We start from the raw sequence: 25,323 nt of genomic DNA on the forward strand, positions 1-25,323 counted from the left end.
CCCCTATGTTTATTGCAACATTAGTTACAGTAGCCAAGATGGAAGCAACCTAAGTGTCCATCAATAGATGAATGGATAAAGAAGAGGTGGTGTATATGTATGTGTGTATACACGCACATACACAACACAAAATAATGTACAATTCCATATTTATATAATGCAATATTAGCCATGGAAAGAATGAGATCTTGCTATTTAGGACAACATGATGGACTCGGGGTATTATGCCAAGTGAAATAAGTCAGGCAGAGAAAGACAAATACCATATAATTCACTTATGTGTGGGATCTAAAAAAACAGACTGATAATACAAACTGGTGGTTGTAGGGGCAGAGACAGGCAAAGTTGGTGAAGGGGTTAAAAGGTACAAACTTAGAGTTGTAAAATGAAGTCATGGGCATGAAAAGTACAGTATAGGGAATAAAGTCAATACCGTAATAAGGTGGCAGATGGCAACTATGCTTGTGGTGAGCATTGTGTAATATATGGAATTGTGGAATCACTATGTTGTACACCTGACACTTATGTAACATTGTATGTCAACTAGACTTCGATTAAAAATACACTAAGAAAAGGTAATTTCATTCCCCAAAGGGGCAAAAATCATATGGATGTTCATTTAAGTCCCGACAGGGGGTTTATAAAATAAAAACCACAGTGCAGCAATAAAGGAAGATACTAATGAATAGTAATAGCCCCTTCCTGGTTGGAAAGACCAAGGACGGCCGAGATGACGCTGGGCCCAGCAGGGCCAGAGAGCCCTGTGAGGGCAGATGAGCCGACTGCATTGGAAGCTCCTGGAAGCAGCGGCGGGTTCCTGCATCCCGCAGCGGGAGGAGCCCGGGGCACCACCTGGTGCAGGCTCGGGAAGCCCGCCCCTCAGGGGAGCGTACCTGCCGGCCCCGGGGCGGGGCCTCGGGAGCGCTCGGCCTCGGAGAGCCGCTCGCCGCAGTGCTCCAGTCCTGCAGTGCAGAGGCCGAGGAGACGGTGAGTGCGCCGCCCCTCGCCTCCCTGCCAGGCCCCCAGGACGGGCCCTCGAGGCAGGCCCTGCAGTCACCACCCCCTACCAGTCACCACCACCACTAGCGCTCCCAGCCTGCCTGTTAACCACCCCTCTACGTTAGCGCGTCCCTTTCCCCTCGCAGGTGCTCAGCGCTTTCGCCTTTCAGCTTCCTTTTTTCTCCTCCTGGCAATGGCCGCCCCCCGCGACGCTGAGATCCGGAAGGACGTGCAGGTGCCGGCAGAAGGGCCTGGAATGGCCAAGGAGGGGCCTCGACTGAGTGGGAGCATTAGGCCTTTGGAAGCCCAGCCCGCCTGTACCCTTGGCCCCCAGGATCAGGGAGGGGACGGGGCGGGGGTGGTGCAGGGCAGAGTCTGGGCTTAGAGCTTTGCAGGGGGAAAGCCTAGCCAGGCCTGGATTGGAGGGGGGGGATGGGGGGGTGGTGACCATGGGAGTCTTCACCCTGTGGATACCAGTTCCAGCTCTTCTCTCTCCCCACCCCGACCCTGCCCTTGGCCTCTGGTCAGAACTACTATGGGCAGGTGCTGAAGAAATCAGCAGACCTCCAGACCAGTGCCTGTGTCACTGCGGCCAGACTGGTCCCCAAGCACATCCGGGAAGCCTTGACAAATGTACATGAAGAAGTAGCCTTGAGGTAGAGTGCCCTGTGCTGTTCCCCATCCCCCCACCATGAAGACTCCAGGCAGCAGCTTTTTCAAAAGATAGTGATGGGGTCACTAGGGAATTAACCCATTTACTCCAATCCATCTAGTTTGCCTTGTCTGTCATAAAACTGGTAAAGCACAGCACTGATCATCTTACAGCTCTGTATAAAAACTTACAATGACCCGCCCTCCCCACCCCATCCCCCTTTAGTGAGGATACATTCATACACGTTGGACCTGACATTCAAGACTGTCCAGTTTGGCCCCCACTTCCCAACTCACCCCAGCTCCCTCTGATGCGCTATATTACTCTAGCCAGACCTTTCTCTTCCTCCTGCCTCGCATGCAATTTATCTGGAATGCTTTCCCTCTCCTTTCTACCTTCCAAAACCTGCCCTTCCAACACTTCACTGATGTCCTACCTACTTTGTGAAGCCTTCTCCATCCTTGAGCACCCTCTTCCCTATACCACGATAGCACTTACTCTCTGTGCAGTAAATCATGGGAAATGTTTTCTGTGCTCATGGTTTACCTCCCCAGTTAAATACCCCCAGGGGACAGAAATCTTGCGTTACATTTCTTCTCTAGTAACTAGCACAGTTCTGGGCCGGTAGTAGATGTTGAGTGATAATGCGTAACTAAATGTATTTATTCAACAAATATTGTAAATGGCTTGTTTGTCTTAGTACCTGGTACAGTGCCCAACAATGGTAACATGGTAAACAAAGCAGACAGAGCTTCTAGTTGAGTGAGGGAAACAAAACACCTAAATAGAAATCCAGTGAATGATGGAAGCAAGGAGGGACAGAAAGGAAGGAGAGACGTAGGAAGGAAGGATTTGTAAGATTTAGTGATTCCACATATTCTAGTCTCTAGGGGGAAAAGATGGAAATACATGGATGTATTTTCTATCTCCCAGGTATTATGGCTGTGGTCTGGTCATCCCTGAGTGTCTGGAAAACTGCTGGATTTTGGATCTGGGCAGTGGAAGTGGCAGAGATTGCTATGTACTGAGTCAGCTGGTTGGTGAGACTGGACATGTCACTGGGATAGACATGACAGAAAATCAGGTGAGGCAGTGATTTGGAGGACAGGGAGGAAAAAATTCTTGAAGACTTTCTTTTAAAGTTGTTTCCTTTGTGACTCTTCAAGGATAATCTAAGAAGTTTGCTAAATGCAAAGCTCATTTGTGTCACTAGTGCTTCCTGCCCTGAAGGCTGAGAACTTTTGACAATTAGGGGCTCTCCTGGGAGAACAGAGTCAGAGGTTTGACCTGATATCTGAATATCATAATGACCCAATGGAGTCTGATTTTTCTCTTGCTTCTGCCATCCATCTTGAAGGATTTTGTTGTTGAGTGAAGAGTTTACTCAAGCAAAGTCCATGTATCAAGGGGCACCTGGCAAGCTCAGGCAATAGAACATGTGACTCTTGCTCTCAGGGTCATGAGTTCAAGCCCCACACTGGGTGTGGAGCCTACTTAAAAAAAAAATATCCATGTATGGAGCAGAAAGTTTATCCCTCATGGAGTTGTCCCAGGCTGTAATTTTTCTTACATGCCCAGAGGAACCTTGTACACTTATCCAAAAATATATTGTTAATATTCCATTCATAATAGGAAATTTTTAGTAAAAAAGTAGCATATTTTTAAAAAATGATTATCAAATCCGCGTGTGTGTGTGCGCTTGTTTTTTTAGGTAGAAGTGGCTAAGAAGTATATTGAATATCACATGGAAAAATATGGCTTCCAGACACCCAATGTGACTTTTCTTCATGGCTACATGGAGAATTTGGAGGAGACTGGAATCAAGAATGAGAGTTACGATATTGTTATGTAGGTCTATACCCTTATTTCTGTGAATATAGCCCATTTCCTGTTGAATACAAATGTCACCACTCTTTGCTGAACTGACTCTCATTTAAGGTGTTAAGCCTGACTTAATAAAGGGCCTCAGAACACACTAGCCCAGGAGAGAACCGATTGTAAACTTAACCATAAATGGATGAGCCCAAGAGAACAGCAGGACCACTGAGTCTGCTCATACAACACACACCGACCTGTTATCTTCAGTATTATTGTCACAGCAAAGTGTACGAGTCTGTGATTCTTCTTTTCCTTTGAATTGTTGTCAAACCCTGCCCAGATGACAGCCATAATAAAGCTGCCTTTGACGAATGTCACCTATTTAACATGTGGCCTAAGAAGGGCGTGGTGTAGGAGGCATCTGGCCCCGGCCTTCATGCCGTTGCATGGTGACCATCAGCCCAGACACAAATCAGGAGCGTGCCTGATTTTTTTTTTCCCTGCCCACTCAAATTGGCTAACAATTTATTGCAATTTTAAACACTCCATCCATCTTCTTTTTCTTGGGAAAAAGTTGAGTGTGGGGAAGAGAAGAGGGAGGCAGGAAGTATGGTGTAGCTTTGGGAAATGAATGGAAGGCATCTTTAGGGACTGAAGGATTTGAGGTGCTCTGAGTAGTGTGTGAATTTGCCTGACATTCCATCTGTTCTTTTTTAGATCAAATTGTGTCATTAACCTTGTGCCTGATAAGCAAGCAGTGCTGCAGGAGGCGTACCGAGTGCTAAAGGTGAGGGCAGAGGCAGACAAGTGGTCTGTGGTCTTTACATGTCAGTAAGAGCAGATGGGATCTGTTCCGTTCTTTTCCCCTTGAGCTGAGAGCTCGGAGTCCTGTCATTTATTCACTACATTAAAAAGGTATGGGGAAAAGGGGCGTGGCAAGAATGCCCCGGACATGGATTCTTTTTCCTCTCATGTGGTAAAAGGTAGTAAATCTGAGAGTCACGATTGTCATCGGATGCCGTAAAATAGTTGCCTTATTGCGGTCTCTCCTCCTGTCCCCTGCTGCCCCTGGTGCTGGGATAGCATCTGTAGTACCACTGGGACTTTTGGACTGACTCTGAAAGATTGCTATGGGTAGACTCTTCCAGCTTGTATGGTGTTTCTCAGGGCTGCTTATTTCCTCTCCATCGGGATTTCAGATCTTTGGGTAGTTAAAAAAAATGGAACTTTTACATTAACTACTTTCTAAAAGGAAGACTTGCAGGAGCTCCATACCCCCCAATATATCCTGAGATGTGTATCTTCGTCATAGAAGATACAAGATTCTAAGATTTTTGGTTTACAGGGCTTGTCATAGAGATCAAATAAGAATATGTAAGAATGATTCAATAATGTCTTATTTAATATGTCATCTTAATGGGCCAGCTTACGATTGTCATCAAGCTGTGCTGCTAAAAGGTAGAGACATTATAGTACAATCTAGACTCTGAGCCCTTGAAGCCAGCTAAATAGAATCTTAAAATTCCTGATCACTCATATGTCTGAGATTTTAAGGACATTAAAAAAGTATAATTATTGTTGCAAAAATAAATAACATTACAAAAGTTACATGATTTTTAAGGGAGAAGAATTCAGGAATACTATTTACTTCTATTAGTTATACAACCCCCTGGGACTGCATTTGGTTCAGGCTAAAATTTTCAGCACCTGCATATCTTTGTTTAGGAGAGAAACATTCTTGGAAGGCCATTTTATTGTCTGTAGGGCACTGAAAAAAAATCTTGGCGCACAGCTATTGCTTGTAACTAGGAAGACAGCTTTGTTCACCAAGGGTCACCTCAGTACTTCTGTTGGTTTTTTAAATTGATTTTATCTCCTCATTCCTTTCTTTGCTATCTGGGACTAATGTCATCTTTAACCTTGTTTGGACTAATACTGCTGTTTCAGCATGGGGGGGAGCTGTATTTCAGTGACGTCTATGCTAGCCTTGAATTACCAGAAGAAATCAGGACACACAGAATTTTATGGGGTGAGTGTTGCTTTGTTTTGTTTTATGGTAAGCGAACAAGATACTTGTTCACATACAGAGCTCCAATCTGCTAATATCCAGGAGGAGGCTTTGTGATGTGGGAACACGTGGGACTAGGTGGGTGGCTTCTGTCCCCTTTCTCCTCTGCCACTCAAGAGTGGTATGACCTTGGACACTTTAATTAGTCTCTTTGAGTCATTGTTCAACAAATTGTAAAATGCAGATAATAATACAGTCTGCCTTATTGGGCTGTTATGAAGATTAAATGGGATAGTGGGATATGAAAAATACTTCATCCCTTCGGGGAGTGAAGCCCCTTCCTCCCCTTCTGTGCTCAGTGTTATTGTGTTGTTTATTCCCTTATTGTCATTTAAATGGAGTCTCTGGAAGTTGAGAAGATGAATGTATGCCTGTGGTCAGTCTGATTATGAAATCAGGTTCTTACTTTTAGGGGCACCTGGTTGGCTTAGTCAGTGGAGCATGTGACTCTTGATCTCAGGGTTGTGAGTTCAAGCCCCATGGTAGGTAGAGAGATTACTAAAAAAAAAAAAAGAGAGAGAGAAAAAAAGAATTCCATTAAAAAAACAAAACAAAACAGTTCTTACTTTAAAATAAGTTCTGTTAACTTTTTTCTTGTCATATAATAATAAATGAATATTGTTAAAATGTTGGAAAATACAAAAAGAAAAACAAAAAAAAATAGTACTTATCATGTAACCTGGCAATTACCTCTTTAACATGTTAGTATATATCCTTGTAGGGTGTGTATGTGTGTGTGTGTGTGTGTAATAAAATTTGGAGCATGCTATATGTAGAATTTAGTATCCTGATTTTATTTGGCATGTTTCCTAAGCCTAAAATGTTTAAAAATGTGTTTTAAATGTATATATTCTACAACTGTATTGTGCAGCTGTGCTATACTTTACTTGACCATTTCTCTGTGGGTAGTCATTTGGGTTGTTTCTAATTTGTTGATGTAATAAATTTAAAAACTGTTAATTGCCTTATGAATATTAGTAGTACTTATTGTTCTAGTAGCAGATCATTGATGATAATCTGGAGCTAATAGGCAATTTTGTAAATTATCCTTTATATTTTTTTTACTCACATAGCATAGTGCTTTTCAGAATGTGACCTAATCCATCCAGAAATATGATTACAGCTGGATGGAACCAGTACATTAGTGACTGTCTTGAATAATGGCTTCCAGAGGCCATTGGGTAGCATATTTTGTTTTAACTGTGACTTTCTAGATCTTGAGGGGACACTCAGGTCCTTTTTCTATTTCTAGGATCTATGTTTTAACTAACATCATGTCCTTTTTTTTTTTTTTAAGTTTGTTTTTTAAGTAATCTCTACACCCAATATGGGGCTCAAAGTCACAACCCCGAGGTCAAGAGCCGCACGCTCTTCTGACTGAGGCAGCCAGGTGCCCCAACGAGTACCATTCCTAATCAATTTTACAGAAGAGTAATTTCTTGAGTACCTAGTTGTCTGGTTGGTCTGTGATTTTTCCTTTTTTAGGTGAGTGCCTTGGTGGTGCTTTGTACTGGAAGGACCTTGCCATCCTCGCCCAAAAAATTGGTTTCTGCACTCCACGTTTGGTCACTGCCAATCTCATTACAGTTCAAAACAAAGAATTAGAAAGAGTGATCGGTAAGAAAGAGCAGTGGGGAATGTTAAAACTGCTGCCTGAATGGTTCAAATGTGGTGTTTAGCAAGTGTCTATGGAGTGGCTCTCATTGAAGGAGACTTTGTATCATCTGGAAACCTCCATCTTGTCTTCTGTTTCATAGCAACCTCCCAAAGTTTAGTATTTAATAAAGCACTTCAAAGTTATTCACTAAATAGTGAACTGCCCAGACAGATAACTGATGGTATGCAAAGAAGAAAATCACCTTTATAACATGTATGCTCTTCATCTGCTAAGCAAACCAATAGCCATGTGGGTGCTGGAGCTGAACCGTGGGTAAACTCTGTTTTAGGTGACTGTCGTTTTGTTTCTGCGACGTTTCGCCTCTTCAAACTCCCTAAGACAGGACCAGCCGAAAGATGCCAAGTGACTTACAATGGAGGAATCATAGGACATGAAAAAGAACTAATATTTGATGCAAATTTCACATTTAAGGTAAATAAAAATTTCCATGATTTTGGATATTCTTTCTATTCTTACATTCGCTCCAGGTACCTTTTCCTAACCTTGCATTGCTTCTCACTTTCCCAGTGTGGGGACACATGCTTGTGTGTGTATATGCTTTCGCTGAACCATTAAAAGTAAGTTGCAGACATCATGACATTTTACCCTTAATATTTCAGCATACATCTCAGAATAAAACCTTCTCCTACATCACAATATCACTATCACACACCTAAGAAAATCTTTTATGGGAAGCATCCATCAGACATCAGATTAATGGAATTACAGAGAAGCAGGATGGAAAAGAATAGAAGTATTGTGCAACAGTATTTCAGTGGTTCACTTGTATCATAGAATTAAGGGACTCTTAGTGTTTAATGGTAACACATTGATATTTCTACTACTCTTTGCGGGGCAGTCTTTATTTCCTCAAAATGGAAATGTACAGGCTTTGGCATCAGATACCTGGGTTCAAATTCTGGCTCTATTACTTCTTACTTGGGTAAATTTGAGTAAGTCCTTCTTTGAGATATAGTTTGCTCCACTGCAAGAGTGGGGGTAATAATACCTACTGTGTGGAATTTCTATAAGATTAGCAATCATATTGGGGCACCTGGCTGGTTCAGTCAGTAGAGCATGCGACTCTTCATGTCTGGGCTGTAAGTTCGAGCCCCACGTTGGATGTAGAGATTACTGAAAAAATTTTAATAAAGATTAGCAATAATATAACAGGACATTGGTGCATGCTGGGAACTCAGTACATAGAAGATACAATCATGATTTGTTCCAAAGGTAGAAGGATTTACTGGTTCCCACCTCCGATTTTTTTTGGTCCAAATAGCATCTTCAGAGTTCTTACCTACCCGTTGGTGCGGTGGGCTGTCGATGCTCTTTCACTTGTCCACTGCCCCTGGATGTACTGCCTGCTTCCTCAGAGTCACAGAATCAAAGTGGGAAGGGCCTTTGAACGCACTGCTCTGATAGAGTAGCTCTCAAAAAAACCCCGTTTTTAATAGCAGAATTCTTTTTTAAAACAAAATCTTATTTAAAAAACCAATACTTGGGGTGTCTGGATGGCTTAGTTGGTTAAGCATCTGCCTTCGGCTCAGGTCATGATCTCAGGGTCCTGGGATCGAGCCCCACATCGGGCTCCCTGCTCAGCGAGGAGCCTGCTTCTCCCTCTGCCTGCCGCTCCCCCTGCTTGTGCTGTCTCGCTCCTGCTCTCTCTCTCAAAATGAATAAATAAAATCTTAAAAAAATATTTAAAAGAACCACAAAAGCCCAATACTTAGTATGTGTCAGACATTGCTTTAAATAACCCCAGTATATGAAGGGGAGAATGCAGAGCTCATCTGAAGGGAGCAGGGGTTAGGTAGCCCAGAATCTCCTGTGCTCACTCCTGGTTCCCAAGGCATGAGTCCTTTATACAGCCCCCCAGACACCCTGGGACTCACAGAAATACACATTAACAACTATTATGTTAATTTAAAACCTCATTTTAATGATGAATGAGGTGAAACTCAGATAACAGTGGTTTTCTACATTTGTCTCTGAGGAGAAATGGGATACTGGAGCAATGAGTGTCCTTTTTTTTTTTTTTTTTTGGCTTTACCACCGAAGGAAAACTGATTATGACACTGGTCAATTACATTTTGAAATGAGCATGAAACTAGCAGCAGGGTCTGAACAGAAGAGAATATTGTATCAGAAGGTACAGTCTTTTATCCTGAAATGTTACTCCTTAGTAAAACCTTTGCATGTTTTTCTTTTATTGAATTGGAGTGGCATTTCTTTTTTTTTTTTTTAAAGATTTTATTATTTATTCTACAGAAATAGAGACAGCCAGCGAGAGAGGGAACACAAGCAGGGGGAGTGGGAGAGGAAGAAGCAGGCTCATAGCAGAGGAGCCTGATGTGGGGCTCGATCCCATAACGCCGGGATCACGCCCTGAGCCGAAGGCAGACGCTTAACCGCTGTGCCACCCAGGCGCCCCTGGAGTGGCATTTCTTAATATGTGTTTTTTTCCTGTTGTCCTTCAGGAAGGTGAAATTGTTGAAGTGGATGAAGAAACGGCAGCTATCTTGAAGAATTCACGATTCGCCCAGAATTTTCTGATCAGACCAATTGGAGAGAAGCTGCCAGCACATAGTGGCTATTCTGCTTTAGGATCAAAGGTTTGTTTGACTTTCAATCCCTACCTTACCACAGACTGTTAGACCAAGAAACAGATCATTATTCTTTTATTTGGCTGCTATAAATGATTTCTAGCATGTTTGTATCTACAAAATGATTTGAATTAATTTCATAACTTTATTTTTCCGATCTGGACAGTAAGTCAGAGACTTAATTTGGTGCACCCATGAATGGACTTCAGGGCACTGCAAACCCTTAAAATTATATGTGTGTATGTGTATTTTCTCAAGAAAGTGTCTATTACTTTCATCAGATTCTTTTTTTTTTTAATATTTATTTGAGAGAGAGCGAGCATGAGTGGGAGGGGAAGAGAGAGAGGGAGAGACTCTCAAGCAGACTCCACGCTGAGCACAGAGCCTGACGTGGGGCTCGATCCCATGATCCTGAGATCACGATCTGAGCTGAAACCAAGAGTCAGACACTTAACTGACTGTACCACCCATGTGCCGCTCATCAGATTCTTAAAGGAGTCCAGATGCAGAAAAAGTTAAGAGCTACCTTGGAAAAAATTATTCAAATATTCAAATATTTGGTTTTTTATTTTTTATGTTTTTTTAGAAAAGATTTTATTTATTTATTTGAAAGAGAGAGAGTGAGTGAAAGAGAGAGCACAAGCTCAGATTGGGGTAGGGTGAGGCAGAGGGAAAAAGAGACTCCCCACGGAGCAGGGAGCCTGATGCGGGGCTCCATCCCAGGACCCTGGGATCATGACCTGAGTCAAAGGCAAATACTTAACCAACTGAGCCACCCAGGCGCCCCTCAAATATTTGTAGGTCTTAATTGATATAGTCAACAGAAAGATTGTACCAGTCTACATGCCTACCTGCAATGTATGAGAACACCTTTTCCCTGCCCTCTTACTAATATTGGGTATTATTTTTAAAAATCTTTGCTTGTTGGGGTGCCTGGGTGGCTCAGTCATTAAGTGTCTGCCTTCGGCCCAGAGCATGATCCCAGGGTCCTGGTATCGAGACCCACATTGGGCTCCCTGTTCCACTGGGAGCCTGCTTCTTCCTCTCGCACTCCCCCGCTTATGTTCCCTCTCTCGCTGGCTGTCTCTCTCTGTCGAATAAATAAATAAAATCTTAAAAAAAAACTTTGCTTGTCTGATGGGCAGAAAATAATTTGTTGTTTTATTTTGCACATATTAAACCTTTTCGCATGTTTATGGGCCAGTTATATTTCATGCAGTGTGAACTTCCTGTGTAATTCCTGTAACCATCTGCTATTAGAGTGGTATTTGCCCTTTTTTATTGCTCTATAAAAGATTGTCTATTATATGTTGTGAATATTTTTTCTCACCACATCATCTATCTTTTTATTTGCTCATTTTTCCTGAATAGACATTTTCAGTTTTTATGTAGTCATTTCCTTTTTTGTTTCTGCCTCTTACATTATGATTAGAAAGACCTTCTTTCTCTGTGTGAACATTATCAATTTACTTATATTTTCTTTTAAAATTTTGTAAGATTTTATTTTTAAGTAATCTCTACACCCAGTGTGGGGCTTGAACTCACATCCCTGAGATCAAGAGTTGCATGCTCCACTGACCGAGCCAGGCAGGGGCCCCACCTATATTTTCTTTTTTTTTTTTTTTTTTTTTTTTTTTAAAGATTTTATTTATTTATTTGACAGAGACAGAGACAGCCAGCGAGAGAGGGAACACAAGCAGGGGGAGTGGGAGAGGAAGAAGCAGGCTCATAGAGGAGGAGCCTGATGTGGGGGCTCGATCCCATAACACCGGGATCACGCCCTGAGCCGAAGGCAGACGCTTAACCGCTATGCCACCCAGGCGCCCCCCACCTATATTTTCTTTTAGTACTTTAGACATTTTGAGATAGAATTCGTATAACATAAAATTCACTTGTTTAACGATTTTAATGTGTACAATTTAGTGACTTTTAGTACATTTACAAGGTTGTGCAGTCATCACTGTCTGGCTTCATAAAACTTTCATTATCCCCCCGCCAATCTCATACTTATTAAGTAGTCATTCTGCTATCTCCCCTCCCCCTGGCCTCTGGCAATAGCTAATCTGCTTTCTGTCTCTGGATTTGCCTATGGTGAATATTTTTATGTAAGTGGAATCATATACTATATGGCCTTTTGTGTCTGGATTCTTTTACTTAACATAATGTTTTCAAGGTTTATCCATGTATCAGTACTTCATTCCTTTTTATGTCAGAATAATATTCCATTGCATGGATATACCACACTTTGTGTATCCACTCATCAGTTGATAGTTAGGTTCTTTCTACTCTTGGCTATTCCTAGTAGTGTTGCTGTGAACATGCGTGTATGCGTACTTCACGTCCTTGTTTGAGTGCTTGTTTTCAGTTCTTCAGGGTCTATACCTAGTAGTGGGATTGTTGGGTCATACAGTAATTCCACATCCAACTTTTTGAAGACCCACCAAACTGTTTTCCACAGTGACTGCACCATTTTAAATTCCTACCAGCAATGTATCGGTTTCCAGTTTCTCTACACCTTTGCCAATACTTTGTTATCTTCCGTTTCGTTTTGATTGTAGTCGTCCCAGTCGGTGTGAAGTACCTCACTGCGGTTTGAATTTGCATTTCCCGAATGACTAGTGATGTTAACCGTCTTCTCACATGTTTGTTGACCATCTGTATGTTTTCTTTCAGGAAATGTCTATTCAAATCCTTTGCCCATTTTTTTTTTTTTTAAGAGAGGGAGAGAGAGAGTGGAGGGGGAGGGGGAGAGGGAGAGAGAGAGAACCTTAAGCAGGCTCCATGCCCAGGACAGAGCCTGACATGGGGCTAGATCTTACAACCCTGAGATCATGACCTGAGATGAAATCAAGAGTCGGACGCTTAACTGACTGAGCCACCCCGGCTCCTTTGCCTGTTTTTTAATTGGTTTGTCTTTTTATTGTTGAGTTCTCAGAGTTCTTTATATATTCTGGATACTAGACCCTTATCAGATATATGACTTGCAAAATTTTCTCACATTCTGTGTATTGTCTTTTCACTCTCTGAATAGTGTCCTTTGATGCACGAAATTTTTGATTTTGGTGAAGTTGAATTTTTCTTTTTTCTTTTTTTCTTTTTTGGTTGCTTGTGTTTTGGGTGTTGTAGCTAAAAATCCATTGCTTAATCCAAGGTCATGCAGTTTCTTCTAGTACTTTCATGGCTTTGCTTTTCATGTTAAAATTTTTAAACCATCTGGAACTTATTTTAGCATAAATGTTGAGGTACGGGGTGACTATTTCTCTGAATATTAACTGGTTCAAACTTTCCTGTTCACTTATTATATCAATTCCCCACTGTTTTGAAAAGCTAATTTTGATCATATCTTAATTTCTTGAATGTATACTTGAGCCAGGATACTGCTATATTCTAAAATGATCGTTTTCTAAAATATTTTAGGTTCATTTTTGGAATGATTCTAGTATCTGAAATATTGATATAGCATTTTCTAAAGCATTTTATCACAGTTTATCTCATGTCATCTCCACAACTACGCTATGAAGAAGGCAGATAGGTAGTTGTAACAGATAGTAGCATCCCTCTTTGCCTTTCTTTCTTATATATTTAACCCTTTTCCCCTATTCATGGTATCAATTATTTTATTGATCCATTTATTAATTTATAATATTGTGTTTAGAACAGGGTAAGTGGTGGATTTCAAGTCTCCTGGGGCTGACAGCACTTAGAGCATTCACCAAAGTCATACCAGTGATGTGTCTCAGGGCACTGAATGTTGGAAGCCCCGGGAATTAAGATCCCGATATCGCTGTGCCGGGGTGGTGGCAGAGCTGCGGGTTTACGTACACAGGCCTTGCAGCCAGATAGGCTAGGTTCAGATCTTGGCTGTAACCAGGCATGTGCGATCTCAGGTACGTTACCTAAGCTCCCTACACCCTCTGTTTCTCCATGCTTAACAGGAAGGTAATAATCACTTTTTCTCCTCAGGTTGTGAGGGTCAGTGGGGATGATATATGGAAAATGTTAGCCTGATGCCTGGTACATAATAACACACTCAAGAAACAGAAGTAGTTACAGTTATAGATTTGTACTCAGTAAGATTCTTGGTCACTTGGAACTGTGTTCTAGGATTTCTCATTCTTCCACACACCCTTTCTCCTGGGCCCAGAGATTCTCTAATCTTTTGCCTTGAATTTTTGCTTTCTTCTGCTTGTATTTCGTAGTAATTTGGATACCCTGAGCATACCTTGAGACACAAGTCACTCTTATGCCTTTTTTCTCCTCCTTCTGTTACATTGTAAGTAGTCTTTAAGAGTAAAGCTTATTTATGAATCATGGAACACTACATCAAAAACTAATGATGTACTGTATGGTGACTAACATAACATAATAAAAAATTAAAAAAAAAAGAGTAAAGCTTATTTAGAGATCACTCTCCAAAATGATAAATTTGTAGTTGGGGAAGTTTAATTGAACACAAGAGGCAGGAATCCTGGAGCAACAAACCGAATGTCTTCTTGCTTGGCCACTCTTACCAGCGGGGTTCAAGCGCAGGCTAAGAGCCGAAGAGTGATTTACAGGTTTTCTTTATTAAATTCTTGAGTCCTCTGCTATTTGTTACTCTTCTGTTTTTCTAAGCAGTTGCCTTTTGGAAAGTAGAGAAATGTGACTTTGGACCTTTCTGTCCTTGAAAGCTTTCCCAAATGTATTATTGGTGTTTTGAAACTCTTGGGAGTTCACTGACAACAAAATCTTGCTGGTGAGAATCAATGCGTATTTTGAAATGTTTCTGTCATTCTAATTCTCCTGGAACCTGGTTTCCTGAATCCTAGTTAGAGAAGCTGGCAGCAGACGACAGTTACAAGTAAAGGGAGTGTTTCCTCCAACCGCAACATTTCCAGTGGACTCTGGCTGTGAAAAAAAAAAAAATGTCCTTAAGCGGGCTGGCTTCCGCAGAGACCCCTTTCTTCCAGCCTGGCTCTCCTTGACCTCCCTCTTCGCGTGTACGCGGGGCAGACAGGCGGGCTCTTGACCTCAGATGCCACTCGTAACTTGCCACGTACTTGAACTGGTTTATCCCACCTGCCTCCTCTCTCATCTGCCTTGTTTCTTTCAGCCTGCTGATGTGCCAATGTCTTTAGATCAGTTCCAAGGTTTCGAAATGGCAATCACTGACAGTGAAGGAAGATTTAAAGAATGAAACAGCTGCGTGTCCTAGAAATATAACCTTGTGCGCTTGGAGGAGGACGTTCTTATCTTTTTTATGGAAGACCTTTCGGATAAAGATCTGGAGCACAGTACAGGCAGGCGGCACGTGGGGGCTGCCGGGGCTCCGTCTTCCCGACAGCTGCCACCAGTGAGGAACGCTGCTGCTGAGCAGTGACTCCGTCCCTGACCACTGCTTCTGAGAGCCCTTCTTTTCTTTTGTCCTCTTCCTCCTCCTCTTCTCTTTCCTCCTGCCCTTCCTCTTCTTCCTCCCTCTCCCCCTCTTCCTCGTTCTCTTCCTCCTTCTCTTTCTTCTTCTCTTTTGATCCTGACAAGGAAAGTGTATCTTGCTATTAAAAGAATTACATTAGGGGCGCCTGGGTGGCTCAGTTGGTTGAGCATCTGAATCTCTCTCTCAATCTCTCTCTCTCTCTCTTTTTTAATTTTAAAAGTGTTTTTCTTTTTCTTTTCTTTTTTTTTAAAGATTTTATTCATTTATTTGAGAGAGAGCGAGCACAAGCGGGGGAGTGGCAGGCAGAGGGAGAGGGAGAGGGAGAAGCAGGCTCCCCCTGATCCCCAGGACCCTGGGATCACGACCTGAGCCAAAGGCAGATGCTTAATGACTGAGCCACCCAGGCGCCCCTGAGCGTCTGACTCTTGATCTCAGCTCAGGGATTGATCTCAGGATCGTGAGTTCAGGCCCCACATTGGGCTCCACACTGGGCATGCAGCCTACAAAAAAGAAAAAGAAAAGAAAAAGAAAGAAAAGAATTACATTAGTAAAACACTGCAGCATCTGAAATGATGCATGTAGGATTGTGGTACGCACTATCTTGCTGCAGTTAGTAGTAGTGGTAGTAACAACACCAGCAACACTAGGAATCATACAGAGGACCTAGCCTTTACCGAACAGGTAAGATGTTCAAAGCACTGTGTCACTTTGTCCTCACAATAACCCTTATTATCCTCATTACACAGTTGAAGAACCGAAGACTCCGAGAGATTAATGTACTAATCCAAGGTCACAGAGCTAAAAAGTGATGAATTTGAACCCCTGTTGGATTCTAGAGCTGACATTCTTACCCAATATGCTGTACTACCCGTCTGTACGTAGACTTTTCATAGAATCACAAGATGTTGGTGCTGGAAAGGACTGTTTATCAACATGTCTCACCTTTTATTTAAGTCTTGGGATCTTTTAGGGGTGGGAGCATGCATTAGGAAGTGATATTGATATCACTGTCTCCTATTAGTAGAGAGGACGTGGAGTGAGAAGAAGAAAAGTGGGAAGTAATTTTCCTGGGTGAAAAGGAGGAGAGGCTAACTCTTACGACCAGGAATTCCAGTGTAGCAAGAGGACGAAATAAACAGCGGACAGGAGGGCCTGGCAGTGGTGACTAGCATAGCTAGCTCTCTCCCAGGCTCAGAGATCCCCTGCTGGATGCTAGCTTGCCTATTAGGGAGCCCAGATCCAGGCAGACATCTTCATTCTAGAAAGGTGGAAGCTGAGGGCCAGGGAGGCCCAGGCCCCCAGTAGGTTATTTCAGTAAAGGGAGTGGTCCATAAGACTGTCCTTCATGAATGTAGGGTCCGTGCCTGTCTTGTCCTGCCTTCTATTTGCAGTGACCAATGATCAATAGTAAGAGTGTACATTTATGTTTAATGAATTCATTATCATTATTTGAGGTGGCTTATTCATGCTCTTGATTTCCTGCCTTTGTGCCTGGTTTTTCTCTGGCCCCATTGGTGCTGCTGTTGGAGGTATCTCATTTGGAGGTGAAAGGAGGAAAAATAAAGACTGCCATCTTGTCTTCTGAAAATTCCACTCACTCTGCCCTGAGGTCTTGCCGGCTGTTGGTGGCAGTCTCAGCATCTGAACATCAGCTGTTGCTAATGCTGGCCTTCGTGTCTAGGACTTGCCTCCTTGTCTTGCACATATGTTTCTGGAGATGAGAGTAAGGGAAGGAAAAAAGTTTCAGCATTTCAGTATTCAGTTCCAGAAGCGTAAAAGGCACGTACAAATGGGACTCCCATAAGACAAAATGAAACAAAATCAACTTTCCTGGTCCTCTAGGGACCACCTTTAAGAAGCTTTAAATGAAGTTTACCTTGAAAGTAGTAAAAACTTGGGACATCTGGGTGGCTCAGTTGGTTAAGTGTCTGCCTTCTGCTTAGCTCATGATCCCAGGGTCCTGGGATCGAGTCCTGTATTGGGCTCCCTGCTCAGTGGAGAGCCTGCTTCTCCCTCTGCCTGCTGCTCCCCCTGCTTGTGCTTTCTCTTTCTCTCTCTCTGGTAAATAATAAATAAAATATTTTTTAAAAAAGGAAAGAAATAGTAAAAACTTGATTAGAAGCTTCAGGTTGAGACAGCCACCTTTATAGCTGAATCCCAAGAATCCCGTAGAATTATAAAATTTTATCTACCTCCTAGGTAAGCCAACCTCAGTCAAACTGAAATATGAGTGTTGGGGTACATCAAAACACCTTTAACTTGTCCTTTCATTTTGGTTTGCCTTTTGACAGGGTATAATCACAGATCCATTCAAGCTTGCAGGAGAGTCTGACAATGCAAAGCCCAGATGTTCCTCTGATGTTGCCGGAGGCTGCTGTCTGTAATTTACAGCTGACCAGAAGAAAGGGGCAGAACGCGAAGGACTTCCATATGTCTTTTAATCTACTCTTCCCCATAGCACAGACCATAAGAAAGAATAAATGGTGAAAAGCCACTATATTCTAGATCATTGATAAAAATAATGAATTATTTTTTATCGGTATTAATTGAAGTTCATAGCAAATGACCTAAAGGCTGGTTAAGCAGGTTTTCCTCTCTCTTTGCTAATTCAAAGTTCTGGTGCCACTTAGTGGTCAGATGTGGAACTGAGAAGCCGTCTTCAGGCTTGGCCAATGAGCGAGCAGGGTTTCAGGAGTAACAGTTGGCAGAGGGTCTCAGGGAAAAATATCTTCCTTCTGACCTGTATAGCACCCTTGGGACTTTCACCGTGTTTGCTCGTAAAACAAAGCTCCTACTGAAATCATGCTAACCACGCCATAAAATTGCGAAATCAAATTTGGTAGGAGTGTTCTTAAGGTAACATCTAAATCAAACACTTTTTTTTTTTTTTTTGGGGCAATTGAATGAAGACAGCACATGGATAATGAATCTCTTTGACCTCGTTAGCTCCTAAAGAATGACAGCATTTACTACTATCTGTAGTAAATCCTAACTGGTTCAGGAAAAGAGTGATAATTTTTAAAAAGAGAGGTAGGAGATGTAAAAACAGTGGGTTTTCTTTTCCTTTATAATGTGCCTGGTTAAACTTTTAGGAAACTATTAGATTTAGTTCTGGCTTCCATAGTTAAAGAATGAGACTGAGGAATATTTCAGGATATTGTCATCATTAGAAATGAGAACATGATTTAGTTGAAGTCCAGTTGCACTTGAAGCTTTGTCAGGAGACACAGAAAGGTGTAAGTCATATACAAGCCATGGTCCTTGTCATCAGGAGCTGATCAGTTCTTTAATAACAGCCTTCAAGCGATGAAGAGTTTTAGTGAGAAAAATCTTAAGTTGCTCTGACTTCAGTGCAAAAAAAACATGGGGGGGAGTGGCATGACCCAAGAGATTTTTTATTAGGGGTATGAGAATATGTGTAAAACATTGGAATGGATTCTATATTCCAGGCCCCTCTTAATAAAGCTGTTAAAAATGGAGAAATCCTCAGATTTTTAAGTGGGTTCAGCCATAGGACCTGACTTACGACTACAGACTAAGGAGAGGACTGGGTGGTATCTTTTAAGCTCTATTCATCTCTGTGACCTTGATTCTAAACAGTGCTTTTGTGGTTCTAGAGTTCAATATCTACCTCGTCGTAACCTACTTCAGTGACAGCGTTAGTTATAATGGTGCAGGTGGGATTAAGCATACTTCACCATCCATGAGCCCAAGGTCGTCCTACTAGGACATTCTGGTTATTTGGTTTACTAGGCTTTTCTAAATTTAGAGGGAGGAGGTTTTAGGCAATCACTTGTCATTCTGAATTCTCAGTTCCCCCCAAAAGATATTGAGGGATGAGTTGGAACTGGAATGTGGAAATTCGTGTTGTGCTTGTCCTAAGAGTAATATATTTTATATGTTATTTTCCAACAAAAATATACATTGTAAGAACTATATTTGATCTAGAATCTAGACAAAATATTTATTAGATAATGTAAAATAAAGTAGACATGTTTTGTTCAGAAAAATGCCATACACAGTTATTTAAATATTCAAAATAAGTGAGATAGACGAGTAGGCGTGTACGTTGCTTCTCACAGAGGATACCTCTCCTTTAAGCGTGAGAGGAAGCGTGGAATGATGAGGAGGTACAGAAGTCTGATGGCAAACTTGATGGTTCTTTTCCCCTTGGCATTTTGGCCTTGAGAAAATTATTTAACATCTCTGCCTTTGTTTCTTCGTTGCAGGAAGTTCTTTGAAAGGGTGGGTGGCACATAGTGAATTGTTACTAGTTTAGAGCTATGTGGCTGGCTACGAGCACGTGATGGCAAGCCCGGCTGAAGACCAGCTTGCTGCCAGAGTGTGGTTTAGGAAGCTGCCTATAGCTCTCCTGACAGCAGATAACTTCCCCCCCAACGTTGTATTACCACCTTTTCAAATATGCACAAAGGTTTAATGCATTGTAGCAACTGCCTATTTACCCACCACCTAGGTTACTTGTTAACCTTCATTTCGTACATGTTATACTTACTAACAGCGGAGCCAGACAAACAGGTCCCTAATTCTGTAGCTACAAACACTTTTCAGAAGATAGTGGACTGACTCATGGGGTGCCTGGCGGGCTCGGTGGGTAGAACATGAAGCTCCTAGTCTCGGGGTTGTGAGTTGTGAGTTGGTTGTGAATTGGAGCCCCATGTTGGGTGTGGAACTAATATTAAACAACAACAACAACAGAAGATAGTGGCCTTAAAGTGTTTAAGGAGACTTTCTCTTTTGAAAAATACCAAATATAGTATTTTCTATAGTATAGAAGTGTTTTCTATACTATAGAAATACCAAATGTAGTATTTTCAGTCCTTTGTTAACACAGGGAAAGAATTTATTTAAAAATCATGTAAGGGGCACCTGGGTGGCTCAGTCGGTTGGGCGGCCGGCTCTTGATTTTGGCTCAGGTCATGGTCACAGGGTCCTGCGATAGAGCCCCGAGTGGGGCTCTGCACTCAGCTGGGGAATCTGCTTCTGGATTCTCTCTCCCCCTCTGCCCCTCCCCCTGCTCACACTCTCTTTCTTTCTCTTAAATAAATAAATAAATCTTTATTAAAAAAAAAATCAGGGGAGCCTGCAGAGGCTTTTCAGCTCACCTACTGGAGGCAGCGCAGCAGTGGCTTAAACAGGATCCCACCCCCACCCCCACCTCTAGCCACACATGGCTGAAAAGGGCATGGCTCTGTGCCAAGAGCAGAGCCTGCCTGTCTTATTGATTCTTGGCCTTCCCTTGGATGGCTCCTAGGAAGCAGCAGAGGAATGACTAATCCTGCCTTATTAGATTGGGAGTTCTGCTCAATGAGCCCAGCAAGGAATGTGAAGCTATCCGTCCAGTCTTTCATTTATTCACTAACTGTTATTAAGTACTTACTGTGTACCAGGCACTGTCCTAGGTCCAGATCACTATCAATCAAAGATGATGAACCCCATGGCCAGCAGGACCAAAACAGCTAAGCCTGTTTTCTAAACGTTGTTGGCACCTGTCCTAACTTCTGCAATTTGCCAAGTTGCTTCAATCGCACAGACAGCACAGAGGAGGTCTAAACAAGGGTTCTTTCGATGACCCTGCTGGAAGAGTCAGTAGAGGGAGATCTCACTAGATAATAAAAATGAACTCTTTTGCAAATATGGGGCTGGAATTATACAATCCTAGTAATAACCTATGACTTGAGCTTTAGTGCCTCATTCCAGTCTCTATTCAGCTGCTGACCCTGCAATTTCTGCAAGCACAGCAGAACCTCCCACTGAGGTTAATGGGAGTGTTATGTGAATGTAAGTTTTGTACTTAATCTTCTGCTGCATGAGCCTTGCTTGTCTTGGACTGATGACCATACCAATCCCCTTCCTAGTCCTAAAGGGTAGCTAGTCCTAAAGGCTAGCTTGTTCCCCTTGCAATGGGAACATGACAGCCCCTCCTTTCATGGAGCAGAGCCCTGCGGCTGTGGTATGCTCCAGGTGAGGGAAAAATCTGTATGGGACAAAAATGTTCTGCCCTAATGCCACTCCACTGCTTCATAATCATAGCACCCCACCTCCTATACGTTGTCCAGAAGCCCGCGAGAGTAAAGGAACTGTGTAGGGATCCTCTTCTGGGGGTGCTGAAAGCCAGACTTGGGTCTACTAACTTTTTTTAATTTTATTTTTTTTAAGATTTTATTTATTTATTTGATAGAGATAGAAACAGCCAGCGAGAGGGGGAACACAAGCAGGGGGAGTGGGAGAGGAAGAAGCAGGCTCTCAGCAGAGGAGCCTGATGTGGGGCTAGACCCCAGGACTCCAGGATCACACCCCAAGCTGAAGGCAGACACTTAACAACTGAGCCACCCAGGCACCCCAAGGGTCTACTAACTTTTTAACTAGGCCTAAAGCCATTCACTTTCTTCTCATTTGTGGAATGAGAAGTGATGCAGGAGACCGAAAGCAGGTGTTCTTTCTAGATCTGGCTCTGCTGTCATACTAGTTACTTGGCCATAGGAGAATTGTGTGTGCAGTTTGGTTCACTTTCCCCATCTGTAAAAGAAGGGTGTTGAACTTGGTATACCCTACGTTCCCTGCCAGGCTGGGAAACAGATTCGTGGAGCTAGAATCTGGAGAGGTCACAGTGTTTTTAAAATGGTTTGAATTCATTGCCCGCATTTATAAATCAGAAGATTTTACATAAAATGTGAATTTCTGTCTTCTCTTGGCCACATGAGCCCTGCATTTCTGCCCCGTTGCCATGGCCAGAGTGTAAAGTCTTCACCTTCAGCCAGAGTCTGCCCCCTTCGTCTGCTTGCCACCATCCCTGTCCCGTCTGCTTTACTGACCCCTGTAGCTTTTGAGTTTGTGGCCTGTTTTAGGACTAGGATGAGCACATTTTCAACAAAGCTACAGGTGAGGGCTTTTTCCCCATGATCGTTCAAACGATGGCGTATCTATGGCTTAATCTAGGAATCTGACTTATATATTTAATTCATTACAAGCAGAAGCCAAGAAGGGCACGTGGAGTTCCACAGGGATGCTCGCAGGAGGGAACCAGGGGGCCGGGGCTGCTTATGGTAATTTGACATATAACTCAGAGCCTAATTGTGTCAGGTGAGGTGGTCTGGACAGTTTATTCTCTGTTCCCAGAGTTAACAAGCTTCCGTCACGTAACTTTCTTTGTAAATATTAAATGGACATCCCCTGGATGGCAAAACCTCAAAATGTCAAGTTGCTGGGGAGGAACGGTTTGCACAGCAAGGGTAAAGGGATTTGTGGGGCTTCTGGGCTTAGTAGTTAATCTTTTATTAACTGTCCTTATTTTCTTTTTCTTATTAACCTTATTATTTCTTTCATTTGGATCTAACTAGGGAAATGTTGTGAGGGAGGTATTTTTATTTTGCTTCTAAATAATGGAAGAGGAGCCCATAAAGCTGAGGTAGCCCTTGAAAAAGGGTGATTTCTCGAGATAATGAGGAAGATTCATTGTGGATGTAAACCATGCCAAATGCCCCAAGTTGTGTCTTCACTGAAAATAACTTCCTTTTACCTCTTTCACAATGCTGATTTTTCTAATTTTACACAAGAGAAAACCGAGGCTGAGGATATTTAAATGACTTGCACAATGGGAGTAAAGCCTAAAAAGTGTTGGAACCGACACTAGAACTAGGTCTAGGATAATACTGTTGTATTCTAGGGTCTGTCCTGGCTCTCCTTTTGGGATTTCCCAAATTAAAAAATATAGCAATGAAAAAGGGACAATGATTACTATAAAAGTAAGGAGAGTGGTTCCATCTAGGCTGGAGGAGAGGGGTGTGATCTAGAAGGGATCTAGAAGGTCTTTCTCATCTAGGGGATGGTTCCTTTTATTACAAGGTGAACATAATCTTTGCCTGGGACTGTCCCAGTTTAAGCCTCAAACTAGGTTAATTATTAATAGTACCCTTTTTTTTCACTCTGTTTTGGATGATAAATTCTATGGTCAGCTACTTTACATGTATGTTTTATGCACTTCTGTGTAGGTTTATTGTATGTCAACTTTTTTTTAGAAGTTTGAAAATATATCAGAAAGTCTCACCTATGATCACGAATCGTGGCCATCCAAACTCATGTTTGCTCTAAGATTCATAATGACCGCACGAACCCCAGAGGCGGTAGCTGTGATTCAGGTGTGGACTTCCAGAACAGAGGGTGTGGAGTCCCATTTTCTAGGGACTCTTGTGGCACAAGATAGTTTTATCTGTTGTTTTGTTTTTGTCCTACACGTGGCTGGAGAAATGGTGTATCCTTTAGATCTAATTGCGAAGGTCAGTCAAGATAACAAATGAGAAAGTGCTTTGTAAACCGTGAAGGTTTTTTTCTCCTTGGAGTGGCAGGAGTTTCCTAAATTCCTACATTGGCAGGGCCCCAGCATCACTACTGGGGCTGTCAGTTAATCTTCCTGTAACACAGCTCTTCCTCTTAGAACTTTTTATAGCTCTGAGTGCCTACAGAATGAAATCTAAATCTCTAAACTTGGCGTTCAATCCACCACAAACTGGCCTGATCAACCTTCCAACATTATTCTTGCTGTTCCTTTTCATGGGCTTTAGAACCAAGTTCGACAGCATGGTGTTCCAAAAATGCTGCTCCCTTTGCCGCCTCACTTCACACTTTTCTCTCCATTAGAATGCCTTTTCCCTCTTTCTTCTCTCTCAGTCCCTTTGTCAGGGACTCAACAGTCATGTCTCCTACCCTCCCCACCCTCCAGTTCATATGTTGATGCCCTAACCCTTATCTGTGGCTGTGTTTGGAGATGGGACCTCTAAAGATGTAATTAGAGTTAAATGAGGTCACAAAGATGGGGCCCTGAGCTAATAGGATTCGTGTCCTTATAAGAGATACCAGGGAGCTCATTCTCTCTCTCCACATTCAAACTCAGAGGAAAGGCCATGTGAGGACAAAGAGGCCATCTGAAAGGCAAGAAGAGAAACCAACTCTATGTGACCTTGATCTGGGACTTCTGGTTTCCAGAACAGTGAGAAAATACATTTCTCTGTTTAAGCTACCCAGTCTATGATATTTTGTTATGGCAGCCTGAGCACACGAAGATACCTTTCTTGGACTAGCTCTTACATGGGCATATCTAAAAACCTATCTATTTTTCAAGGACCAACTCAAAGACCATGAAGTCTCAATTCTCGTACTTTATTTGTACTTCTTCTTAAGACATTTCACATTCTATCCTGCATATGTCATTATGTAGCAAATGTTTCTTAGCCTTTTTACTGGTAAGATTTTGAGGTAACCTCTGATTTAGTAATATAGCTTCACAATGCAAAGTACAGTGTCTGGAACTTATTAGATATACAATATATACTGAGTGAGTGAATGAATGAATGAGTAAAAGAGAAACAAAGAGATGGGGTAAGAAGTAAAATATAAAAATTTAGTTAAAATTTAAAAAGGAAACAGATAATTGAGATGTATTAATAAATGGGGAGAAATAAGTTAGGTCTTTAGAGATTTTTTTTTTTAAAGATTTTATTTATTTATTTGACAGAGAGATAGCCAGTGAGAGAGGGAACACGGCAGCAGAGTGGGAGAGAAAGAAGCAGGCTCATAGCGGAGGAGCCTGATGTGGGACTCGATCCCAGAACGCCGGGTTCACGCCCTGAGCCGAAGGCAGACGCTTAACGACTACGCTACCCAGGCACCCCTAGAGATGTTTAAAATAAAGCAAATAGGTATCTCAGAGGAACTAAAAAGAAGAGCGGAATTTTTTTCCACTGAGGTCTGGCATATTATTTGTCTATACATGGGGGCGGGGTCTGACTTTGTGGAGTAGATTTCTTGCTCCAGCTTCAAAGGATGTGGAAAAAAGACCATGAGAATGAGCTCAGCTGGTATGGGAAAATTGGCATTTTATGATCGGAGTCATAATCATAAATTCCATTATCAGACCCATGCCAGTCTGAATCTCACAGGAGGGCTCAGAATTGGACATTCAGGGTCTGTTCTTCCCCCTGAACTTCCATTCCTACTTACCAGCCTCCTGTCAGTCTTTCTTATCAACTGCCTCTTCCTCACTCCCCAAATGTGGTTTTAAAATTTAGATCTTTGAACAGATGATATTCACATGGG

At 42.3% G+C, this 25,323-nt stretch overlaps 1 protein-coding gene across 5 annotated transcripts; it reads left to right on the top strand.

Annotated features, from left to right (window-relative positions):
* On the top strand, nucleotides 1–19,800 carry AS3MT (arsenite methyltransferase). 5 transcript variants are annotated; one of them, XR_004626253.1, is made up of 12 exons: nucleotides 1–987; nucleotides 1,146–1,234; nucleotides 1,528–1,655; nucleotides 2,585–2,735; nucleotides 3,363–3,499; nucleotides 4,187–4,256; nucleotides 5,417–5,498; nucleotides 7,023–7,154; nucleotides 7,484–7,626; nucleotides 9,675–9,809; nucleotides 14,893–15,079; nucleotides 17,505–19,800. XR_004626253.1 is itself a non-coding variant. In XM_011236268.3 (11 exons), exons 1-11 carry the CDS (start codon nucleotides 774–776, stop codon nucleotides 17,595–17,597), a joined length of 1,374 nt encoding a protein of 457 aa, XP_011234570.2. In that variant the 5' UTR covers nucleotides 1–773; the 3' UTR covers nucleotides 17,598–19,787. The 5 variants fall into 5 exon arrangements, 3 of the variants coding, with proteins under 3 accessions (XP_011234570.2, XP_019664973.2, XP_019664983.2); XR_860759.3 differs by lacking the exon at nucleotides 14,893–15,079 and adding an exon at nucleotides 15,960–16,087 and having other exon boundaries at nucleotides 17,505–19,798; XM_011236268.3 differs by lacking the exon at nucleotides 14,893–15,079 and having other exon boundaries at nucleotides 17,505–19,787.
* The last annotated feature ends 5,523 nt before the right edge of the window (nucleotides 19,801–25,323 follow it).

The sequence above is a fragment of the Ailuropoda melanoleuca genome, chromosome 6, assembly GCF_002007445.2.
Source record: "Ailuropoda melanoleuca isolate Jingjing chromosome 6, ASM200744v2, whole genome shotgun sequence".
In the NCBI taxonomy this organism is placed as follows: Eukaryota; Metazoa; Chordata; class Mammalia; order Carnivora; family Ursidae; genus Ailuropoda; species Ailuropoda melanoleuca.